The sequence below is a fragment of the Rosa rugosa genome, chromosome 2, assembly GCF_958449725.1.
Source record: "Rosa rugosa chromosome 2, drRosRugo1.1, whole genome shotgun sequence".
NCBI lineage: Eukaryota > Viridiplantae > Streptophyta > Magnoliopsida > Rosales > Rosaceae > Rosa > Rosa rugosa.
Window position 1 is genome coordinate 41,828,396 of NC_084821.1, and position 15,493 is coordinate 41,843,888.

At 36.3% G+C, this 15,493-nt stretch overlaps 2 protein-coding genes across 3 annotated transcripts; both read left to right on the forward strand.

The window, feature by feature from the left end:
- Window positions 1–683: 683 nt before the first annotated feature.
- LOC133733978 (fimbrin-1-like) lies at window positions 684–7,167 on the forward strand. 2 transcript variants are annotated; one of them, XM_062161640.1, is made up of 15 exons: window positions 684–945; window positions 1,560–1,819; window positions 1,984–2,154; window positions 2,323–2,561; window positions 2,659–2,830; window positions 2,919–2,957; window positions 3,080–3,148; window positions 3,286–3,402; window positions 3,874–4,082; window positions 4,478–4,633; window positions 4,925–5,124; window positions 5,587–5,744; window positions 5,846–5,942; window positions 6,044–6,135; window positions 6,448–7,167. In XM_062161640.1, exons 2-15 carry the CDS (start codon window positions 1,733–1,735, stop codon window positions 6,724–6,726), a joined length of 2,085 nt encoding a protein of 694 aa, XP_062017624.1. In that variant the 5' UTR covers window positions 684–945; window positions 1,560–1,732; the 3' UTR covers window positions 6,727–7,167. The 2 variants fall into 2 exon arrangements, with proteins under 2 accessions (XP_062017624.1, XP_062017625.1); XM_062161641.1 differs by having other exon boundaries at window positions 1,566–1,819.
- A 2,121-nt stretch (window positions 7,168–9,288) lies between these two features.
- On the forward strand, window positions 9,289–15,196 carry LOC133733982 (protein ENHANCED DOWNY MILDEW 2-like). The gene is made up of 11 exons (XM_062161647.1): window positions 9,289–9,759; window positions 9,857–9,953; window positions 11,026–11,079; window positions 11,183–11,274; window positions 11,387–11,483; window positions 11,587–11,691; window positions 12,277–12,524; window positions 12,635–12,733; window positions 12,820–13,699; window positions 13,783–13,884; window positions 14,256–15,196. The coding sequence occupies exons 1-9, from the start codon at window positions 9,356–9,358 to the stop codon at window positions 13,346–13,348; spliced, it is 1,725 nt and encodes a 574-aa protein (XP_062017631.1). The 5' UTR covers window positions 9,289–9,355; the 3' UTR covers window positions 13,349–13,699; window positions 13,783–13,884; window positions 14,256–15,196.
- Window positions 15,197–15,493: the final 297 nt, after the last annotated feature.

A 15,493-nucleotide genomic window follows, 5' to 3' on the forward strand; every position in this document is an offset into this window, starting at 1 on the left:
GACAAGTTATTTGATCCAGTTTCATACTTTGACTTACAGCAATTGCTAAACACAGCATCGTATTGTCTTTCTGTTAAGAGACACGGACGACCCCTAAAAGTAAAAACAAGCCTAAGCAAGAGCACGAATGTGAGCTAGTGTAACCGAGGAAGAAGTAAAAGAAGCCCCACTTTAATTATTACTTAATAGAAGATGTCACCATTAGACCTGGACCCTTAGTTCTCTGTTTTTTTTTTTTTTTTTTTTACATTCAAGGATTTACACCTTCTAGATCTTGGTTAGCAAATCTCAAATAAATAAATTTTTTTTTTTTATCATATCAAAACTAGTTTTATTGAGTCGAACTCACAGTCTCGCACTTCTAAATGAAAAACTTATATCACTAGACTAAATAGTACAGGATTATGTACAAGTATTTCGGTAGTGAATTTAAAAATAAAAGAAAAATATCTAAATTTTGTTTTTGTTATCAGAGCGTGAGCCCATGTTGTGAAGACTAATTTGTATCGAACACACGCCAATATAAAAAAGGTGAGAGCGATCCACGATGGAAACAAAATTGGGTAGTAGATACAACCAAACAATTGACACCCACACACCGCGTTGGACAACAGCAAGAGCGAGTCCACCACACTTTCTCATAATCGCGCGCGTACCTTAACCCCCTGCGATTTCCCATAGCGCCAGTCATCTCTCGGCTGTCTTCGTTTGTTTTTGGTCTTAGCGAGAGAGAGAGAGTCCCCCTACTCCTTCCTTGTTACCAGACACCGTTTCTCCTTTCTCACTTTGCTCTCCCGTGAAGTAACCTCGATCCCGTTTCTCTTTCTAAATCCTCTTCTCTCTCCAAAACCCATCTCGTCTCTCTCTCTCTCTCTTTCTTTCTCTGCACTCCGAGATTTTCAGAGGGAGTAATTCATCAGTGCATGTCGTTGATTTTGATAAGAGGTATGCAGTTCTTCTGGGTTTGCGTAGTTTTCACGCTTTCTTTATTGGGGTTTGATTCAACTCTCTGGTTTACGGTGAAGTGTTTGAGAATGAAAACGCACGCAAAGATTTTACTGCTATTTTACATTACCTCAATTACTGGTGTCTGTCTCTGTGTATGGAGTTCTCGGTTTTTTTTGGTCACTTCTGTGTTTTCTGGATTTGGGTTTGATTCTTAGTTTCTTTGTCTTCTTGGGTTTTGTTTCTGTTCGTGATTTCCGTTTGGTGTGTCACATGTCACATGTGTTGTGTGTTACTGTTTTATTTGTGTTTGGAGCTTCATGTGTATATCATCGATTTCTGATTTCAGTTTCCAGTACTGCATTGATTTTCATGTTATAGCAACATTTTTTGGAGAAAGAAATGCATCCATTATAACTCGATTTTGTTTAATATAAAAAAATCGATGTATTTCCATTTCTAGGAACTTTTCGATTTTGTATTGACTGTGGTGTAGTGCAATTCATGGTTCATGATGTTGGTGTAATATAATTGATGGCATCTTGGCTTAATGTTTCATGATTTTAGATGAATGCACGCGCTAATCTAGCATCATTTTGTGTGATCTATGCTAGTGACAGAGTAGGACAACCACTCTGCAGATTTGATGTGATTGTGGTTCTGGAGTTGTGTGCTGATTAGTAATTGCTCTGAGAGTACCCGTGCTGGGTTTTTCTTTAGTTGTGGAATTTGAGGAGGAGTTAAGCAAGTATAGTCGGTTTTCTTCTCCGCTAGGCAATTGGCGGAGATGTCGAGTTATGCAGGTGTGCACATTTCTGATCAGTGGCTTCAAAGCCAGTTCACCCAGGTTGAGCTTCGCAGTTTGGAATCCAAAGTATGTATATTCTGTTCCTTGGTCATTTCCTGTTCAAAGTAGGAGTTTTATTTGGCATTTGTTATCAACTTATCATATGATATTAGAGGATGTTGTGTGATTTGGTTTCCAATGATCTGTTGTTTGATTTAATCGCAATTTTCCTCTGCTGTTGTTTTGGTCAGTTTACTTCAGTGAAGAATCAGAATGGCATAGTCACTGCTGGAGATTTGCCAGCTTTAATGGTGACATCAAAGGCATTTAAAGAAACACATTCTGAGGAGGAGATTAGGAACATCTTAAGTGGATTGGGTTCCAACTTGAGTGATGAAATTGACTTTGAATCTTTCCTTAAGGTGAGTCATTCTGTGTTCTCTAAAATTCTAATAGACAAACGCTCACACACATACTATGTTTTTTATTGTTTTGGAATCTGGAGTATGGGATAGTGTAATTTGCTTTCATGTAAGAATTGTGTGGCTTTATAGGAGATACCATGTTAATTAGTTGCATCAACTACACAGGCATACTTGAATTTGCAAGGTCAAACAACAGTAAAATCTGGTGGTTCAAAGAACTCTTGGTCATTCTTGAAGGCTTCCACAACTACCCTACTTCACACCATCAGTGAATCAGAGAAAGCATCTTATGTTGCTCACATAAACAGTTATCTCGGTGATGACCCATTTCTACAGCAGTTTCTCCCATTGGACCCAGCTACAAATGATCTATTCAATCTTGCAAAAGATGGAGTTCTCTTATGGTATACAAACAGGGCTTGCTTGATTATTATCTACATAATTATCTCAGACAAAGGTTTCATTTTGTCTTGTTTTATTCATGAAATGGTTTAATTGCAGTAAGCTTATAAATGTTGCTGTGCCCGGGACAATAGATGAAAGAGCAATTAACACCAAACGAATCCTCAACCCCTGGGAGAGGAATGAAAACCACACTCTTTGCCTCAACTCTGCCAAGGCCATTGGCTGCACGGTGGTTAATATTGGCACACAAGACCTGGTTGAAGGAAGAGTACGTTTTGTTTATTTTTGTTCAATATTTTTTTAATATAATATTTTTTGGAGTTTTGAAAATTTATAGTTTGGTTATTTATGTGCAGCCTCATCTGGTATTGGGATTGATTTCTCAAATAATAAAGGTAAGCTACTAAAGTTTTGACACAGACTCTAGTGTATTAATGGAGAAATAGCTACTTGCTATAGTAATTCAGCTGTCTCTTTACCCCTTTGTTCTTGCACGAATTTAATATGGCAATTTCAGATCCAACTGTTGGCAGATCTGAACCTTAAGAAGACTCCTCAGCTTGTGGAATTGGTCGATGATAGCAAGGTAATGCATTTGAGAATTTCTTTTCTGTGTTTTTGTACCTATTTGTTCATGGAATGTTGATCTATTTCTTTTTTTCTTTTTCTTTTTGAATAAACGTTTTGGGAATGACATTGTTGTTATGTACTGGTATTGCACAGGATGTTGAAGAGCTTTTGAGTTTACCACCTGAGAAGGTCTTATTGAAGTGGATGAATTTCCATCTCCAGAAAGCAGGCTACAAGAAGGCAGTTGCAAACTTCTCTTCTGATCTGAAGGTATTTACCGGCATTCATACTGTATATTCTAGGAGCATGTAAGTAGCAGATTCTTTATGACTTCCAGGGCGTTCGTAGTGGGTGGATATCTATCAGTGAATCATATTTGGATATCTAAATATGAATCATGCTAGATTATCTGTACGAGAATGTATAAGCTGAATTTATGGTGCGAGATCCTATTCTGGGACAAAGCATGAAACCATATAAGCACTTGAAAATTTGTGATCTTTATAGAACACATGAGAGGACAAGTGCTGAATTTAATGGGAGTGTGTTTCCAGTTTACATACTTTTAATGAATATATTTAATCTTGTTAAAGTTGTACCTTCCACTTCCTCCCTTCATTCCAATGAGAACCTGTAGTTCTCTACTGGATACTGCTGCAGCTTTACTGGTTTCTTATAAATTTTATCGAATATAACTGTATAAAATGATTATATTTTTCATGATTTGTAATTTATGCACAGGATGGAGAGGCTTATGCGTATCTACTTAATGTTCTTGCTCCAGAACACTGTAATCCAGCCACATTGGATGCCAAACCCGACGAAAGAGCAAAATTGGTTCTTGATCATGCCGAGAGAATGAACTGCAAAAGATATTTATCCCCAAAAGACATTATTGAGGGTTCTTCAAACTTAAATCTGGCATTTGTGGCACAGATCTTCCATGAAAGGTGGGCAGTAACTATCAGTTCTTTATATTTTTAGAAGGTAACTTTGTGCTTGCTTTGTTTTCCAATACATGCATAATTTGGGACAAATGTAAGAAGTATGGAGTAAGCTTAGGCATACCAGTTGATTCTGCATATGATATGTTGTCAACAAAATTTGTAAAATCATTTCCTTTAAGTAGTTACCTTCCCAGTCTCAGTAGTAATTAGCATTTCATCATTTAGGACATGTGATCTTGTGAGGTTGTTAATCGAGACCCTGACACCAAACTCTCTGACAAGGAAGCATTTAATTGAAATTGGAATACAGAGATAACGACTGTGTTTTTGTGTGTGTATGTACCAAATTGGATATTTTTGCTGAACTAAATTGTTGATTAAGAGTATACCTTGTACAGAAATGGTCTCTCTACAGACAGCAAAAAGATATCTTTTGCAGAGATGATGACAGATGATGTTCAAACATCACGAGAAGAGAGATGCTTCAGGCTGTGGATCAACAGTCTAGGCATTGTGAATTACGTTAATAATGTATTCGAGGATGTGAGAAATGGGTGAGTATTCTACAACTAAGTCAGAGAAGTAATAATGGCAAACATCTATATTTGAATTTGTTATTTGTGAGTTATGTGTTCAAGAAGAATGTATTTGAGAAATTTATGTAGTCAAGTTGTTAATAATATGGCATTTTTTCAAGAAGCATAGATGCCATTGCCAAAGTTTCTTAAGTTCACTTGGCACATATAATGATGGCCTTAACTAATATGACATTTTTGTATCTAATAGTAAGAATTGCAAACACATGCCTCTTATATTGGCTTAATTCTTGTGTTTCTGGAATGCAGATGGATTCTCTTAGAAGTGCTTGATAAGGTTTCTCCAGGATCAGTTAACTGGAAGCAAGCATCAAGGCCTCCAATCAAGATGCCATTTAGGAAAGTAGAGAATTGCAATCAGGTTGTAAGGATTGGGAAGCAGCTCAAATTTTCTCTGGTGAATGTAGCTGGAAATGATATTGTGCAGGGAAACAAGAAGCTCATACTTGGTAATTTTCTACATTTATCAATTGTGTACAAACCTTTACAATCTGCTTCACTTTCGAGTTTAACATCTAGACCGACATATTTGTACTCTGTCTAATGATGTGCACCACCCTGTTAATGCCTTTTCCCTTGCAGGCTTCAATATCTTTTATTGATTTCATAAACAAGTTCAGCTTCATTTTTCTTGAAGACTTGTTATCGTGATGATATAATCATTGATGAGTTACATAAATCTGCATTAACAAATTTAATTTTGAATCTGACCTAACTTTAAAGCTTCTTCTGCATCCTTCTCTCCTCAAGAATAAAACTTTGTACAATTGTTGCATGCTCCCAAAATAATTAAAAATGGCTTTGTTCCTTTATGTGAACTGGAGTTTCCAAGTGTTGGTCGTCGTATTTGTGTTGCTATTTGTGGGTTGCCTGAGAATTGAATGCTAAAATTCTGTTTTTATCTGTTTCAGCTTTTCTATGGCAGTTGATGAGGTTTAATATGCTTCAACTTTTGAGGAATCTAAGATCCCACTCCCGAGGAAAGGAGATGACAGATGCAGATATTTTAAAGTGGGCTAACAACAAAGTTAAAAGCACGGGCAGAACTTCTCGAATGGAGAGTTTTAAGGTTCAAATAGACCAACGTTCTGCATTTTGAGTTGAGTTATTGTTAAGACCATAATTCATAGATGATAACTTTTGGTGTTGTGAAACCTGTGATTTCTCCAGGATAAGAGCCTGTCGAATGGAATTTTCTTCCTTGAGCTTCTCAGTGCTGTGGAGCCTAGGGTTGTCAATTGGAACCTTGTTACCAAGGGTGAAAGTGGTAAGATTTAGCACGATCATCATTTACAATTGACGAATAACTCAAGTTGGAGGAAAGTACTGATCAAATAAGTGTGCTTCTTTTCTTTTGTGAAATGATAGCTGATGAAAAGAAGTTAAATGCTACATACATAGTCAGTGTTGCGCGAAAGCTTGGTTGTTCCATTTTCTTGTTGCCTGAGGACATCATGGAGGTAAAAAGAAAACCTTTCAAATCCAATTGTTTGGTTTGTTCATTCATCTCACATTTAATTTGAGGAGCCTAAAGGAGTAACATTTCCCATTCATTTCTATTAATTAGTTTGATATTCACACAATTGGGGGGAAAGACTAAATCTGTTCACTTTCATTATGAGTTATGACTTTCTTGAATAGCAAAGAGTCATTTGTTTATTTATTTCTTAGACACACACAGAAGTCGGTCAGTGGTGACAATTGTCAGTGGTAGTAGCGGTTGTCAGTAACGTATAGTTTTGGTTTATATGACATGTGTGATCTCATGGCAGGTGAACCAGAAGATGCTTCTGACCCTAACAGCCAGCATTATGTTTTGGAGCCTGCAACAACCAGTTGATGACTCGGAAGCATCTCCATCCCCTGCGGATGTGTCACCTGCAACATCAATCAGTGGCGAGGATGAAGGAACTTCTTCCCTCGGTGGTGAAATTTCAAACTTGAGTATTGACGACACTGCTTCTGAAGTCTCCTCACAGCTCGACACTGAGGTCACTTCTTTTGAAGATGGGAGCAGGGTGGAAGAGACTGGTTGCATATCTGTTAAGTAGGTTCAAGTAAAGTCTATATTTACAGCTCCATATAAATATGGTTGCAAACATAAGTAGGATCATAGAGCGACGGTTTATAGATTTGAAATGAAAAGAGAGGAACATTGTAGAGCGACGGTTCTTTTTTACCATACCCGGGACAATCAAATGTGACTTGAATCACACCTGTAAACAACTAGGGAAAGAAGAGTACATTGCAGTGCGAGAGCTGAAATGTAAAGTGCATGAAAACAGAATTTCCCTGAAGAACTTAGATTAGGAAATGTAAAGTCCAAGGCTGCGGAGACATAAATAAGAATCTTTCTTATTCAAAAGAAGAACCAAAAATTATTGTTATCGGAGTATTACATCCACTTTTCTATCTTGAAAGTCTGGAACTGACGGGCAGTTTATGTTCTAACCTTTTGTGCAATTTGGTCCCATTTTCTTTTTCTGTTTCAATCTTTGGTTAAGAGCAATTCTATTCATATTTTCAATATTAGTATTTTGTCTTCTCTATGTTTTTTTTTTTTTTTTTCAAAAATCTCCTTTTACTTGAAGTAACCCTATACATCCTCCTTACTCGAATAGCTAGTCTCTAGCAATAAGATCACTAGCAATAAAAGAGTACTCTTGCTCACTTCAGCTTTTGATGAACTATAAACTACATTTATCTTAAATAAGCAGACTTGTCTAAAAGAAGATGGCTCATTATCATTTTTACTTGTTTAAAGATTTTATTTTAATATTTGAAGGTTATAGCTGTAAAATAATTTGGTTATGGTGAGCAAAAGCTCTTCTATTAATAGAATAAATGGAGTCGGGCACGGGACTGAGTCTCCCAGTTAGGCTGGGTTCCAAATCATTTTTAAAAGAAATTTATATATAACTAGCCTTCTCCATACATGCTCTGCTTCTGTAATAGTTGTTTTTTTTATTTATTATTTTTTTAAATTTTTTTTTAAGGAAATAAAAAAGAATATGAATGGAATGAAACAGTTATTGTAGAGAGAAGATAGTGGAGAGAGAAAAATAAGTTTTTTTTTTTTTTTTATCAAATAAAATTTCATTCACTAAACTGCAATTACAAACTGACTGCAATCTAAACTGACTGCAATTACAAACTGACAGCACCCAATGAGGGATACAACTGCACCGACACACTTCAAACTAAATCTAAATATCTTCACTCGAAAGAGGAGAGACTGGCATTTATGTTAGTTTATTAATTACATTTATATATGTCATTTATTAAACGTTAATCTAATCAATATCTATACTATTATTAAAAGAAGAAGGTTTGTTAGTCAAAAGCAAAAAATTTGACAGAAATAACCTTAGAAGATCAAAAAACTTTGAGAATTAATTATATCACAAGGACAATTATGACATTTACTAAATATATTTTTATTAAAAAAACAAAAGAAGAACCCACTTTTCTTTGCAATAACTGTTTTCTTCATTATTTTTTATAAATAAAAAAACTTGATACTTACTCTGCATGTGTGGAGAAAGGCTAATCTTACTATTATTAAGAGAAGAGAACTTGCTCTCCAAAACTGAATTTTTTTACCAATTTAACCCTTATGTATTAAAAAACTATGAAATATAATTAATCATTAGGGATGATATAGTAAATTGTAAAATAGAAAATAAAAGAATAAAAATAAAAGAAATAGTAGAAAACATGGTGGTTGTATGAAAAACTTTCCACTACCTTTAACTTCTCTCCACACACATAGAGAACTCACTTTATTAGCCAGAGTATGAGATTACAATATAGATATTTTTACATCATAAGAAGATGAATACAAATCAAAATTGAAAAAGATAAGGAAAAAAAATTCCACTCCCTATAAGTAACTTCTCACTAGATGATGTGGTGTTAGCTCAGTGGTTAAAGCGCCCACTACCTAAGATTGAGGTCATGGGTTCGAGTCACCATGGAAGTAGGAGTGAAATTTTTTAATCCTTTTTTTTTTTTTGAAAAGTAACTTCTCACTATGTGCATTTTTACCATGAAAAAACTTCCCACTAAGTGTAGTAAAAAAAGTAACTTCTCACTATGTGTAGTTTACCATGAAAAAACTTTCCACTAACTGTAGTAACTCCCCACCATCCCTGGTTAAAGAATTACAAAGTCCTTATTTCCAAAAAAAAAAAAGATTAAAATTTTTTTTTTAAAGACAGAGTGCCACATTGTCACTATCACTGCAGTAAGTCGGTCACGTAACGTGGATTGAATTCAAACCCTCCGGCCTCTGAACTCTGCTCGCACTCGTTACTCACGCTCCTACGGTAACCCTAACTCTTACGTTTCCTGCGAATCTCTTCAGGTAAACACCGCTCCATTCCCTTTTTCTTGTAATCGTCTTCATCTTATTTTGTTGAATTCAAATGTTATTTTGGTTTAAATTGTTTCAAAGTTTTGGGAAATCGGAAACCGTAGCAGTTTGCTTGATTTTGAAGAAATTTTGTTGGTTCAATTTTCGGTGATTGCCTTGATAGATTTTTACTACTTATTGCAATGCAAGGGAGCGGCATTCATGGATTTCTCATACTGTACTTGTTTCACAACAGAGATCATTCTTTGAATTTTACTCTTAGGTCTAAAATCATCAGCGGTCTGAGTTGAAAGAGAGGGTACGTAATGGCATCTTTTGATAATGAGGCAGAGCCTCTGCCTGTGACAAATTATTATTTCGAAGATGACAAGAATGAACCTATCTCGTTTCATGTTTTGCCAATTGAATGGGGTAAGGATAAGAGACAGAATGGGAAGAAAGAAGTCATATATTTGCGCGGCATTGCCGATAATGGGCTTCAGACGGTACATCGAGCTGTTATAGCATGGAAATTTGACCTTTTTAGTGTGAAGCCGGTGATATCGGTGCTCTCCAAGCAAAACAAGTGGATCGTGCTCCAGAGGCCGAGGAAGAGTTTTGAGAAGATAATAAGGGCAATCTTGGTAACGCTCCACTGTCTTAGTTATGTGATCAGGAATCCGGAAACGTCTGCCAAATCTCTGTGGGAGTACTTGGCTAATGTTTTTAGGTACCTTGCAATGTTTTTAGTATTATTTACGTACGTACTGCTACTTTGGTAGCTTTTTCATCGATTAATTAGTCTGATAGCTGCTCTCGACTTGCAGTTTGTATGAGGCCAGGCCTTCTCAAAATGATCTCGCCGAGCATATGCCTTTAATTAGGGAGGCTCTTAAATGGGAGGATTCTTTGGCAAAGTCCAAGGTTTGTCTATTTTCTTAGTGTTGCTTTCTCTACAACACTGAATCACTATCAGTTCCCAGATGTATTTTATTTTCTTTTTCTTCAGCTCATTATCCAAAGTTTCTGTTGGCTCCTGCTTATCTAAATTGAATGTTTGCTCTTGTTCCTAATTGGGAAAGCATGTCTGGGATAAAGTTCCAAACTTCCAAATCACAGGCCTAGCATTAAACACCACCAGTCAGTGAGACGCATACTATGGCCTTTAAAATTTCTTAAAACCACCATTGGAAAGATAATGGATATTGAGCTGTATTGATTTTTTTACAAATCTCTTATTGCATCCCCATTGATGCTTACATTGCGTTGTTTCATACAAAGTCTTTTGGTTCTGAATGAATACATAAGGATTAAGGTGTGTGATATCTTTGACAAAATTTCAGATCATATCAAATAGTTTGAGAGAAATTCTCTTTGCCAGTTATTAGATTTGCCTCAAACATCACTACTTAAGTATTTATTATATTGAGAAAGATGTCTAGTCTTGGAGTGGTCAGCAGTTGCCTTTATTCCAAGTAGGTTTGCAATCAAAATTCTAATATTGGAGCGGGCTGAGTGGAAACATTTTCAGAAGTTTTAAAATCATACATTTTTGTACCTTTGTGTCAACATACCAGTGAGCTCTAAGTAATTGTTTGTGCTCTAATTTAATTATGGGAAATTTATAGTGGTATTATGCGAATTTCATTAAGATTCAGAACTTTGTTTATTTTCTCTCTGTTGCCATGTTCTATTATCTGTTCTACCACCAGCTGCTAAATTGATTCCTAGTTATATGTAATGCATGTCCTTTAAAGCCAATAATATATACCAGAAACCTTTTGCCTCAAAAGCCTCTAGGGATCTCTACATGTAATTCACTCACTTCGGTAAGAGGAGGTGGCAATAAAGAGGAGTCCTCTGCTTTATCTACTCCTTCCTCTTCCCAGGAATGAGCAATTAGATTAAAAAAGGGACTGTATTCTTAGTTTATGTACGTACACTATCATTATGTTTATTTTACAATATTAAAGATGAAATTTCATGTTTTGAACAGTTTATAGTCAACTTTCTTGAAGAGAGGCCCACAAAGAGGAAACTATCTGATGAGGTTAAGTTCTCTCGCTAATCTGTTCACCCTTTTCATCATAATGCTTTTATCCTTGAGTTCTGTTATCAACTTTATTTAATTAATTGAGCATGAACTCATTCAGGATATCCAAGTTAGAAAAAAGCCAGGATTGTCCACTGATGACCTATTCGATACGGTTTGTGCTTTTTGTGATAATGGTGGCAACCTTTTGTGGTATGCTCTTGTGTTGGCTAATTCCTATTGATAATGTTGACAATCCTGAGATTATTTATATAATATAATGTCTAGAATCTATGGTTTTAATCGGTTTTGTTATGTAAACCAGTTGTGAAGGGCGATGCCTAAGGTCCTTTCATGCAACTGTAAAGGACGGTGAGGACTTTACTTGTGAATCTCTTGGATTTACCCAGGATGAAGTAGATGTATGCTCCTTTATACTTCTAAGTCATGTTTCTTTCTTATTGGTTGTGTCTTTTTGGTATTTTTATTATTGATTGTTTTTGTGCTATGTTTTGAACTTGGTAGGCAATTCGAAAAATTGATTTCTACTGCAAGAACTGTCAATATAAACAGCATCAGTGCTATGCTTGTGGGAAGTTAGGATCCTCGGACAAATCTTTAGGTGCTGAGGTATGAATCAGTATTGTACTGATCTATCCACATTACTGCCTGTGGTTTTGTTTTTTTTGTTGTCATTTTGAAGCGAAGGTGTTGCAATTTTATTGTGATTGCAATAAACATTCATAATGACATTTTATTTGCATTTTGTAGTGCCCAGTGCATCGCGTATCCATTATTTCTGGTTGGCATTCATATCTTATATGATTCATCCAGAGTTTTAAGTTTTACAACATATATTACTCTGCTTCAATTTGTTTGTTCCACCACAACCCCCCCTCCTCTCTGAAAAATGTTATTTTAGAAAATGTGAAACATATAGAAGAATGACTGGGTTCTTGTCAGCCTTGTGGCCTTCAGTTTCCGTTGAATTGAAAGACAGTTCTTTATTCTCGGTTACTCTGGAGTCTTGACTAAACTGCTAGTGGTTTGAGTTGTCATGTGAGTTTGTAATTGCCATTTTCATTGTTATTGCTCTGTTTCTTGTAAATTGTGCTTTATGCATAGACTCGTGGGCTGCTGTTTGTGTCTGAGTTTGTGCACAATGAAAGTTTCTTTCATCAGAAGTTAGCACTGAGGTATATATATGAACTGTAGGTCTTCCCCTGCACTTCTGCAAGGTGTGGTCAGTTTTATCATCCTCATTGTATTGCAAAATTAAGATATCATGAGACCGGAGTTTCTGCAGAAGAACTTGAGAAAAGAATTATGCTGGGGGAATCTTTTACATGTCCAATTCACAAGTGCTGCTTTTGTAAGCAAGGAGAGAATAAGAAGGATCCTGAATTGCAGTTTGCTGTGTGTAGGCGTTGTCCTACATCCTACCACCGTAAATGCTTGCCACGGTATACTGGTGTCTTAATTGTGATCTCATTTATTTCCTTCAAATTTTCTGTTATAAGATCAAGGACTTTCATCGTGTCTAGTTGGTTGATGCAAAAACCAAATTTATCAGGGACATTCGTTTTGCAAAAGGCAAGGAAGGTGATGAGGAAGACATGGATACAAGAGCTTGGGAAGGTCTATTACCTGACCGTGTGCTAATATATTGCATGTAAGTAATAGTCTGGATCGGCTGCTGTTGTTCATTATTTTGTTTGCTATAGTTTTACTAATACTTTAGCTTTTTCTTCTGATTAGAAAACATAGAATAGTTAAAGCCTTTGGAACTCCAAGAAGGGACCATGTTAAATTTCCTGATGTTGATGACAATAAAATTTCTGCTGAGAAAAAGACTTTCTGTCAAGAGAAGAAGAGAAGATTAACATCAGAGTCCCTTGTAGTCAGTGAGAATTGTGTGTCAATGAGAAAAAGGCTTTCCTCAGAAGGATTTCATAAAGAAAAAAATGCTCCTACAACAAATAGGCAGAAAATGACTTTAGCTGCAAAAGCTGGGAAGCACAGTAAACTCAAGTCTGCGATAGTCAAACCTTCCTCAAGAAAATCGAGCAGTCCCTCATCTTCCTTGGATTCGGCTAGAGTACTGAGGCAAGTGGATTTGACAATTTTATTTGTATTTCATAATGTTTCACTTTTCATTTGGCATATATGTATATCTGCAAGTACACTCATAGCATGTAGATTTGCATACATAGAGGGAGGTTCTAAAAAGTACATCCTCTCTACGATAAGCCTGTACATGTATATGTGTTTGTATATAAATATATAGTAAACATCCCTAGATTTGGATATTGACAAATTTTGCTGGATAGTTTGAACGGTATAATTAAACCATTTGAACGGCCCCTGAATTTTGGGCCAAGTTAGCTCCTGATTTACACACACACACACACATATATATATTTGTTTTTTCATTCTTGGGATGACTTCACAAGGACTTGTCATTACACTGATTTTCTTATTGTAATCCAGATTGGATGCTCTAATGAAACATGCTTCCGCTTCAATAACGCTGGATGATGTAATAAGAAAGCACAGAGTTCCATCCAACCATGCGTCCTCAAAAAGAACTGCTGCGGAAATGAACATTACACTAGGAAAAGTGGAGGATTCAGTTAAGGTATATGATTTGAAATTTTAATTGTTATTGTGGATTATCATAAGTATAATTCTGTAATCTTTTCTGTTTCATGCTATTTTTAGGCTGTTTAAAAAGCGATAATGGAACTACAGGAAGGTTGTAGTACTAAAGATGCAGAGGCTGTTTCTCCACCTGAGACTCTTGATCATATTAATATTTGGAAGGTGGCATTCTATTCTTGTGCTATTATTGTACAATTTATTTTGCGTTTAGTGGTCAAAGCAAATATTAGTTATCCTTGCATTCTTTATTGGTCTCTGTGTGCCTCTGCACAAGGGTGGCTAGATTAATTTCTGTACTTCCAGTATTAATTGGCGTTGGTATATGGTGTGATATATTAGATCTTAGATTTAGGTATTCAGCTTGTTGCCTATTCCTTTAGATTTCAAAACAGGGGAGGACCATGAAAGGGACATTTATTTTTTAGGTTTTGACTGTACCTTGTTTTTGTGTGGCTTTAGTCTCTTTTCACCATCCAGGTTCCAAAGTTACTTTTGTCGTACCTTGTTTTAATGTGGCTTTAGTCTCTTTTCAGCCCTTTTATCTCCCTGGATCTTGATCTATCGGTGTGGATGACCAGCAAATGGACCAATGAAATGAGAGGCCACCTCAACTCTCTTTGGAGACTTGATTGTTTGCCTAAATTCAAGGCCATAGCTCAAGAGCAAGGTCACATTTCTATATCAGAAGGGTTTTGGGAAGAAAGCCATTTGAAATTGAAGATCATTTGATAGGTAATCATGACCAATATGGTGAAACTTTCATGTTCACTAGTGGTCATCATGGAGGATCCCTTGGTTATGATTTTGATGATGGAGAAGTTGCAGCAAAGGGACATAAAGAGAGATCCTCTCAGAGTGGTAACAAAGAGAAGTTATGATCTTAGTCTTATTGGCCACTGGAATAACCAGGTTCATGAGACTTGAGGACGGTTGGAATGTGGTGACATAAAAGAGCATGCAAGGGAAATGGTTGAATTGTCAATCAACGAAAGATGCTAGGGAGGAAAGGTTTTTGGTAGTTGAGATGTAAAAGGAAAGCATGCACACGTCTAGCTGTGGGTTGGCACCACAAAAATTAGAATTGCTTCGGGATCGAGTATGCATAATAGAATTGCTTATAGGATTGGTAGCTTGGCCAACACTCAGATGATAACGGTACAAACTTTGTCATGGGTGATGATAGGCCTTCGTGGGAGTCATCGATGGTCTGTCGCTGCTGCAGAGTTTGGAGCAACTGTAATGAGGAACAACATAGAGAGATCGGATACCCTAGGTGTGGCTGTATATACCTAGCAATAATCTTTGTAGCCGATAATTAAGATTTTCCATCTAATTTTCTAAATTCTAATACTCATTTGTATTTTGATAACTTCATAAAAAAGAAAAAAGAAAAAAACTATCATCCATGTATCTTCCTCTCACCATCTTTGGCCCGCTGCCAATTACATGGTTATTAATTAGAGGATCAAAAATAGATGGAGGGGAAACCTTCTTTGATCTTTCTAGCTTCAATGGTTTTGTTTTTTAGAGGATATTCTTAATGCGCAATATTGATCGGGGCAGTAGTACCCTTGCATTGCAGGTTGAAGTAGTCACACTTAGGCCTGGGACTTAGAATCGGAAAACCGGCGGATCCGCACCGAACCGGACTGAAAAATCCGGTTCGGTTCGGTTCTCAAACAATTTGACATCACTATTTTACAGTTCGGTTCTTCATGTTGCATCACCGGTTCAGTTTCGGTGCTTGTGTTTTAAAATTTCTGGGAACCGA

Excerpts from the sequence above, each read along its gene's own strand:
- LOC133733978 (XM_062161640.1), top strand. The coding sequence starts at position 1,733 with ATGTCGAGTTATGCAGGTGTGCACATTTCTGATCAGTGGCTTCAAAGC. Across the intron at positions 1,820-1,983 it reads TTCGCAGTTTGGAATCCAAA|TTTACTTCAGTGAAGAATCA; the intron begins GTATGTATATTC and ends TGTTTTGGTCAG. Across the intron at positions 4,083-4,477 it reads GCACAGATCTTCCATGAAAG|AAATGGTCTCTCTACAGACA; the intron begins GTGGGCAGTAAC and ends TACCTTGTACAG.
- LOC133733982 (XM_062161647.1), top strand. The coding sequence starts at position 9,356 with ATGGCATCTTTTGATAATGAGGCAGAGCCTCTGCCTGTGACAAATTAT. Across the intron at positions 9,760-9,856 it reads TACTTGGCTAATGTTTTTAG|TTTGTATGAGGCCAGGCCTT; the intron begins GTACCTTGCAAT and ends CTCGACTTGCAG. Across the intron at positions 11,484-11,586 it reads TTACCCAGGATGAAGTAGAT|GCAATTCGAAAAATTGATTT; the intron begins GTATGCTCCTTT and ends TGAACTTGGTAG.